This window comes from Nicotiana sylvestris, chromosome 12 (genome assembly GCF_000393655.2).
Source record: "Nicotiana sylvestris chromosome 12, ASM39365v2, whole genome shotgun sequence".
NCBI classification, from domain to species: domain Eukaryota; kingdom Viridiplantae; phylum Streptophyta; class Magnoliopsida; order Solanales; family Solanaceae; genus Nicotiana; species Nicotiana sylvestris.
In genome coordinates, this window is record NC_091068.1 from 103,687,613 (window position 1) to 103,695,857 (window position 8,245).

Here is an 8,245-nt window from a genome sequence, read left to right on the forward strand (position 1 = left end):
GTTATGTGAATCTTCTATATCAATACTGTTTTATTGATTTTCCAGTACAAAATCCATCTTTTTTCAGGAAGTGGATTGTGAGCAGTTTATTATCTGTTTCTTTGAATGTAGCAATGTCAAGATGGCCTGTTCATATACTCTAGTATTTGGTGCATCTTTAGTCTGTGAAGTATTGCAATGAAGGTGGTATTGTATGTTAATTTGAAAGGCGTTGCTTATTATTTGCATATGTGGGAGATTTAATTGTATTGTCACAATTGCTACTTAAAACTGCGTATTCAAATCATTGCCACATATCTATCCATCAATCAAATAGCACTAATTACACTATCTCAAAAAAAAAGGAGGAGCGCAAAATAATTAGCTCTTTTAACCAAGAGTTCTTCCATTGGACTGGAAAAGCGTTTACATTAAATAGTCAGATGTAAGACGTGCAATTTTATAAATACTTCCATCGCTAAAACATGATCAAGTGATCTATATTTTCATATTAATTCTCGATTCTTTGAACCTAAGCCCGATGCTGGGAAAAGGAGGGCACATGTTCCCTGTTGCTCTGACTCATATAAAGTCCATACACCATAGAAAATATGTAGAGAAATCATATCTTTGATAGTACATATATCATTTTCATATCCTAGGCAAAAGGAAGGCACAGTCCCTGTTGCTTTGGCTCGTATAGAGGCCAAATACCATAGAAAATATGTATGAAAGTCACATTTTTGATAGTACATATATCATTTTCATATTCTCTCCAACAACATTATATACATAAGAAAACACAAAATAGATGTACTAATGTCATCCACAGTAAGTGGCCAAGGCTTTGTTAGAATGTCTCATTAGTTGGGGAATGAACTATTATCTCTTATATGTTCCTGAGCATTTTCCCATCAAGAGCTACTCTTTTGGATTTGAGTTAGGTCCGATGCCACTTTTTAATATTACAGCTAGAGCCATCTCTTTTCCAACTTACTCAAAATTTGCTCCCCATTCTACAGAATCCACGCTCCACATGTCCGGTTGTGGGCGTGCCACGGGTTGCTAGAATGTTTCATTTTGATTGAGGGAATGGGCGGTTTCTCCTTACACGGTCTTGAAAAATTTTCAAGTCATCAGCTAACTTTTGGGTTTGAGTTAGGCCAACGTCCATTTTCTTAACAAGCTTCACTCTTTGAGCCCTGTATCACTTTATGTGAAGTTGATGCGAGGGGAAGAGGACGAGGAAGTGGTAAAGGGGGAAATGCATTTGGATGAGATAAAGATGTTCTGCTCGTTTTGTTCGTCATATCTTCTTGTAAGGCAACAAGTACTGGTTCTTCTTGTTTTGGTGTGTAAGCAAAAGAGAGATCCTTGTTAGCTGCTAGTGCAAGTAGCTCTTTCTCCTCGAGCCCTTTAGCTGGTCCAAGGCTGCAACAATCTGCACCATACTTTGCCAATGCATCTTTGAATTTCTTGATCTGCTCCAGAATATTGCGGTTAGTGTTAGAATACCACTCCAAAAGAGGATTACCATTTTTAACAAAAGGAAACAGCAATAAAATGCATTAATTCCTATAATGTCGAGAAAAGCAAACTCATCATAATCACATCTTGGCAAAGAAGTAAACCACCATAAAACAGAACCAGCAAAAGAATGGATTCGTCTGCTCAAAGATAGATTATGCAGAAAATGCAGATGCTGATCCAATAACCATCCAAAAAAAATTCTAAATGCATCAGAACAATGAGATGGAAGAAAACATTACTACCTAAAAAGAAGGCAGCATATAACATCGTTAACAAAAATGCAGTACATTTACTGTAGCAGAAGAAAAACCTGAAGCATATAAAGGCGGATGGAAAACTAACCGTGGCATTGGTACAGCTAAAGCTACAGAGACGACCTTCAGCCCCCCTATAGAAACGGAAAAATGGGAGGACATGTACATTCAGAGAGTAACACATCGACTTGTGTTCCTCATAGTTCACTTGCAAAAACTGCACATCCGGATTCATCTCTGCTAACTGACATATCTGCATTTTCCAATTTTACCAAGGTGGAAGTCATTAATCCTATCTTACTGAAATAGACTGCCAACAAAGTGCAGCATTATTTCAAACCAAAAAAGAGTAACTTATGGATTTTCGATTGTCTTTTAGACACACGCACAAATACATATAACAAACAGTTTAGACAACAAGAATATATTACCTTTGGATGAAGGGCTTTGCAGCCTCCACAGCCCGGGGAAAAGAAATCAACAATCACTAGTTTGTCGCCGGCATTTACGAGGGAGTCAACAAGGTCTTGGGCACCAGTCACTTCTTTCATGTTAGGCTGAAGACCTTTCTCCCACCATTTTGGAGCTTTCCTGATTCCAATGCTCATCTGTTTTATGCAAATGTAGCACGAGATGAAAAAAGTTGAATTTATTATATTCTATAAATGAAGGCTGCCAAAGTTAACAAGAAAGGATCATAGAAAAATTACATACTGTAATGGTGATCCAACTTATGCAAATAGCAACTTAATTAGTTACCAAAATTAGTAACAAAATGGTTTTAAAAAAAAAGTGAAATGCATTGTTCTCTCTGAAGGTCACGGGTTCGAGCCATGGAAACACTCTGTTGCAGAAATGCAGGTAAGGCCGCATACAATACACCCTGGTAGTCCGACCCTTCCCTGGACTGCACATAGCGGGGCCTTTTTTTTATTGTTCTCTCGCCCAAAATGGCCATTCATGCCACGTTCTTCAATATTAATAAGATCCTCTTTCATTTGGATTACTAAAGTTGTTTCTGGTAATTTTAGATAAGGGATTAAAAGGAATTAGTTTCATCTAATCAATTGCCTATTATTATATCTATAGAACTGAATTTTTCTACAGTCACCACTGTTCCTGATTAATAGTTTAAATCGAGTGAAATAATCTTAATCAATCATGCCCTAAATTTGACCCGAAACACTCTGCTCCAAAATAGATTCTATAATACAAAATCATGGCAAAAAGAAGAAAAATTTGCATAATTATTGACTGATAATTCCAAAAATAGCCACAACCCAAATTGAATTCAAATTAGAAAAACTTTTCTAATTAAAATAAAGGATTTAACCACGTATAGGTTGATCAGAAAATTCTAAGAATATAAGAAAAATAAAACCAGAAAACAACAAAACAAACCTGGGCAGTGGCAGCTGCTGATCTGGGATTTCTTATATTGAATTTGCGCATGCTTAAGGGTCCTCTTAGGGAAATATTACGACCAAAAAAATTGTTATTTGCTGATAAAGAAATCCCAAAGGAATTGGGATTTATACCTTTTGATTTCTTGGAAAAAGCCCTATAATTCAAAGGTGATGGGATTAAAACTTTTGCCATGGATTTTACCATAAAATTCTTGATGTATTGATTTTTTTTTTTTTTGGAAGTTTAAAATTTGGAACTGAGATTGGAAATTGGGAATGTTAAAAAGGGTTCTTAGCTTTTCTTCAATGGTGGAAAGTAAAGGGTATGAATGAAGGAACAAGAAAACGTTTGAAAATGGGACACATATTTGAACAGGTGGCCTAATCTTAAGGTACTTGTTTTTTGACCTGTCAGAACGATACATATATTCACTGATTCCTTGGACGTCAAAGAACCTATATTTGTGTTAACGTGTCAAATATTGGACCAAAAATTTGGATAATTGGATATACTGTAGTTTTCAATGTTTAATGAAACTAACATTGTGATGTCGGTAATGAAATCATTGAAATTCTTTTTAATTAAATTAAATTAAATGTTTTGAGTTTGAGTATTGTAAATAATATTTTACCTCTAATATTTAACTGACGTGATTCGGGTTAATCAAAACTGTAATTTTCCGATACCTAATTACTTAAAGAAAAACAAAATTCATGGCTATCACAACCAATAAAGGAAAATAAAAGGCTCCCAATTATTCAATTGGCATTGCTTTATCCAATCAAATTTGTACGGTCACATATCCACTTTGTTTGGTATGATAAGTTAAGTGAGCCAATCAAAACAAGTGGACTTCATCTACTAGATAATTGTATCTCATCCACAAACATAAATAGTATAGTTTTTTCCAAAAGTTGAAGGGAACATAAAAAACTAGCAATTTGGATCGATTTTTTTAATTAGCTAGATATGAACTTTATGTAACGAATAAAACTTTTTCACATGCAATGATGCCACAGCTCGTGGTATGGCATGTTTGGACTCAGGAAGTCAGCTAAGCCTTCACCAGAACTAGGTGACAAACCTTTTAGAATTTCATCCTTTATTAGTTTGAGGAATTCGAGTTATTGTGATCGAAAATAAGTATATTAGAACGTCACAACTTATGAACTTGGCATTTAGATGTTTGAGGGGAGCTGGAGAAGACTTTGTTCTTCGCGATCGCGGGAAGTCATCACAATCGTGTTATAGTAGTATGTTTGTTCTTCGCGTTCGCATGGTAAGGGTTGGGAACGCAATGTGTTATCGGGGTTGCCTGGTTTGAAGGGTTTCTCATTGCGATCGCATTAGAGAGTTTGCAATCACAGAAGGAATTTTCCTGAGGCTCGAAGGTTTTGGCCTTCCCGTTTGCGGAACAGGGCTTGCGTTCGCGTAGGCATGGTAGGCTGAGCTTTGCGATCACGGGTGAGACCTCGCGTCCGCGAAGAGGGATTTTTGGGTAAGGCTGGTCTGGCCTATGCGATCGCGAGGGTGTTGCCGCGAACGCGAAGAAGAATGTCTCGGCAGTGTATAAGATTGCAAATCGGGACTTAGCTTTTTTTGTTTTTATTCTCATCATTGGTGCCGATTTTGGGGCGAATTTGGAGGGGCATTTCCATCATCTATCACAAGGTAAGTGATTCCTACTCATCGTGACTTTAATACATGGATTATATATAAATTTTAACATGAAAATTGATAGAAATTATAAGATTTTGGGAGAAAATCTAGAAGTAGTAATTTTGAATTTGACAACGAAAATGAGCATGAAATTTGAAATAAATTATATATTTGAGTTCGTAGTACTATGGATAATATGTATCTTTGAAAATTTTTAGAATCCAGGAGAATGGACCCGGGGCTTGACTTTGTTGACTTTTTGCGTGGAGTTGGAAATTATTTCTAATTATTAAATTACGGGTCTTTGAGTATATTTTGATTGGTTTGCACGTTCTTTGAATAGTTTCGGATTGTTGGACATTGATTTGAGGTGTTAGAGAGGTGTTGGAGCCAGTTATCGAATTTTGGAGCGAGGTTGTCAAACCTAGCCCTAAGGTAGCCATTAGAGAGCTCTGAGCTGTTAGTGAAGAAGAAGAAGATTCTAGAGAGAGAAAAATTATAAAACTCTTATTTAGTGTATTAAGCGTATGAACAGTGATTGTGCATATACTAATGCACTCAACTAACTAACAACCCCGATACACATGTGCTAATTAACTACTCTAACTACTTCTAGAAGTGTACACTTTAAATAGCTCACTATACAAACACTACTTATCTCTACACTCCTCCTCAAGTTGAGAATGGAAAATATTTTTCATTCCCAACTTGGAAACTAAAAGTGCATGTTGACAATGCCCCAATGCCTTTGTCAAAATATCAGCTGGTTGTTCTTGAGTAGCTATATGTGCAGTCCTTATCAACCATTCTTGTATCTTCTCTCTAATAAAATAACGGTCAATGTCAATGCGTTTTGTTCTCTCATGATATATGAGGTTTGCAACAATCTATAGAGCAGCTTTGTTGTCACAATATAAATCCATATGCAGCTTGACACTAACTCCTAGTTCTTTCATCAGCCCATTCAGCCATGTTAGCTCAGCTACAATGTGAGCCATGCTTCTATACTCTACTTCAACTGAACTCTTGGATATGGTGCTTTGCTTCTTTGCCTTCCATGAGATTAGTGAGGTTCCCAGCTTCACACAAAAACATGTAATTGACTTCCTGGATATAGGGCAAGAGGCCCAATCAGAGTCATAGAATGCCTTTACCTTTTCTTCACCTCTGCTTGACATTAGTAGCCCAAGACCTGGTTGTTTCTTAATGTACTTCACTATGTGTAGAGCAGCTTCATAGTGAGATGCCTTTGGTGCATGCATGAATTGGCTTAGGCATTATACTGCATATGCAATGTCTGGCCTAGTGATGGTCAAGTATAATAACTTGCCAATGAGTCTCTGGAAGCTGTTTCTGTCCTTCAATGGCTCATCTGCATCAGTTCTCTGCACACATTCATCATATTCTGTGCTTGTTAGCTTCAGGTTTTGTTCCATAGGTGTGTATTTAGGCTTTGCTCCTAACAATCCTGCTTCTGATATCATCTCTAGAGTATATTTCCTTTGACACATTAGAATGCCTTCTTCAGACCTGGTAAACTCCATTTCCAAAAAGTATCTAAGCTCTCCAAAGTCTTTCAATTTGAAGCTTTTATGGAGGGCACTTTTAGCTTAGTGTATTTCTTCCAAGTCATTACCTATGACAAGAAAGTCATCTACATAGACAAGAATAAGTACAACCTTATTATTAGTGGTCTTAGTGAACAAGGAATAATCATGTCTGCTCTGCTGAAAACCAGAGGATAACAAGGCATGTGTCAGCTTCACATTCCATTGTTTAGTTTCTTGTTTTAAGCCATATAAGCATTTGAGTAGTCTACACACCTTTTACTCCCCCTGACTACCAAATCCCTGAGGAAGAGTCATATAAACTTCCTCAGCAAGATCACCATTGGGAAAAGCATTATGTACACCCATTTGGTACACAGACCAATGTCTAAGGGCAACAATAGCTATAGCAGTCCTTACTGTGGTCATCTTGGCCACATGGGAAAAAGTATGCAGTCCTTACTGTGGTCATCTTGGCCACATGGGAAAAAGTATCATGAAAGTCAATTCCTTCTTGTTGGGTGTTAACCTTTAGCAACCAATCTAACTTTAATTCTCTCTACAGAACCATCAACATTATACTTGATTTTGTAGACCCATTTGCAACCTATGGGGACCTTACCAAGTGGTAAGTCAACCACATCCCAAGTATGATTTTGTTCTAAGGCTTCAATCTCAGGTTCATAGCCTTAATCCACCTATCATATTTAATAACTTGTGAGTAAGAGGTAGGTTCAATATCAACTAAGAAAGAAGCAAGAAAAGACTGGAAATGAGCAAGGAGATGAGAGCAAGAAGCAAAATGATGAATAGGGTAAAGGCATACAGTAGAGGCTGAAGGAAAAGGAGGGTGAATGTAATCAGTCAGCCAAATAGATAGTTTAAGTGTTATACCAGATTTTCTGGGCAACACAAAATCAGTAGGAGGATTAAGAGGAGGATCAGAAGGATCAGGTGAAACATCAGAGGGAAGAGAAGTATCAGGATCAGGAAAAGTAATAGGTGAACTACTGGACTGAGCAGGATCATTAGGAAGGGAAATGATGTCATTGGAAATGAAATTGGGGTCAGGTGTGTAAGGTAGCATAGGATCAAAATTGGGAACGAGAGGAGAGGAAGTAGAAGATGGATCAGAAGTAGCAAGAAATTTTCTCCTGGGATGTTTGAAAGGAATATAGATTTTCATGAAAGACAACATCCTTGCTAACTATGAATTTGTTGGCTTCAATGTCATATATTCTATATCCCTTTTGAGCGGTAGCATAGCCCATAAAGACACCAGGGACAGATTTAAGGGTAAAAATATCATGAAAATCTGGTTTTGTGGCATAGCAGAGGCATCCTAAAGTTCTGATATGGAAAAAAATAGGAGGTTTGCCATGAAAAATCTCATAAGGTAACTTCCCATATAGAATAACACTTGGTAGTCTATTAATGATATAAGTAGCAGTAAGAATGCAATCCCTCCAGAACTTTAAGGGTATGTTAGCCTGAAACCTCAAGGCCCTTCCTACTTCTACGATATGTCTGTGCTTCCTCTCCACAATATCATTTTGCTATGGAGTGTGAACACAACTACTTTGGTGAATGATCCCGTTGGTTTTGAAAAGATTAGAGCAGATGGTATTAAAGAATTCATGGCCATTATCTGATCTAAAAGCTTTAACAATAGTTGATAACTAATTTTCAACAAGATGTAAAAATTCAGTTAAAATGACATACAATTCACTTTTTAACCTCAAAAGAAAAGTCGAAGTCATTCTTGAATAATCATCAGCAAGAGTAAGAAAATACTTGAATCCATTGTAAGTACAGACTCTATATGGACCTCACACATCCATATGTACAAGTTGAAAGACATAATTAGAC

General features: G+C 36.9%; 3 protein-coding genes across 3 annotated transcripts; all 3 read right to left on the reverse strand.

Moving 5' to 3' along the window:
- Positions 1-566: 566 nt before the first annotated feature.
- Positions 567-3,563, reverse strand: LOC104233183 (thioredoxin-like 1-1, chloroplastic). Its single transcript, XM_009786531.2, has 4 exons — positions 3,165-3,563; positions 2,195-2,371; positions 1,852-2,016; positions 567-1,460 (listed from the first exon to the last, which is right to left on the reverse strand). Exons 1-4 carry the CDS (start codon positions 3,372-3,374, stop codon positions 1,158-1,160), a joined length of 855 nt encoding a protein of 284 aa, XP_009784833.1. The 5' UTR covers positions 3,375-3,563; the 3' UTR covers positions 567-1,157.
- Positions 3,564-5,716: 2,153 nt separating this feature from the next.
- LOC138883481 (uncharacterized mitochondrial protein AtMg00810-like) lies at positions 5,717-6,091 on the reverse strand. Its single transcript, XM_070164170.1, has one exon. The coding sequence runs from the start codon at positions 6,089-6,091 to the stop codon at positions 5,717-5,719; it is 375 nt and encodes a 124-aa protein (XP_070020271.1).
- Positions 6,092-6,106: 15 nt separating this feature from the next.
- On the reverse strand, positions 6,107-6,805 carry LOC138883482 (uncharacterized mitochondrial protein AtMg00810-like). Its single transcript, XM_070164171.1, has 2 exons — positions 6,660-6,805; positions 6,107-6,359 (listed from the first exon to the last, which is right to left on the reverse strand). Exons 1-2 carry the CDS (start codon positions 6,803-6,805, stop codon positions 6,107-6,109), a joined length of 399 nt encoding a protein of 132 aa, XP_070020272.1.
- Between the last annotated feature and the right edge of the window lie 1,440 nt (positions 6,806-8,245).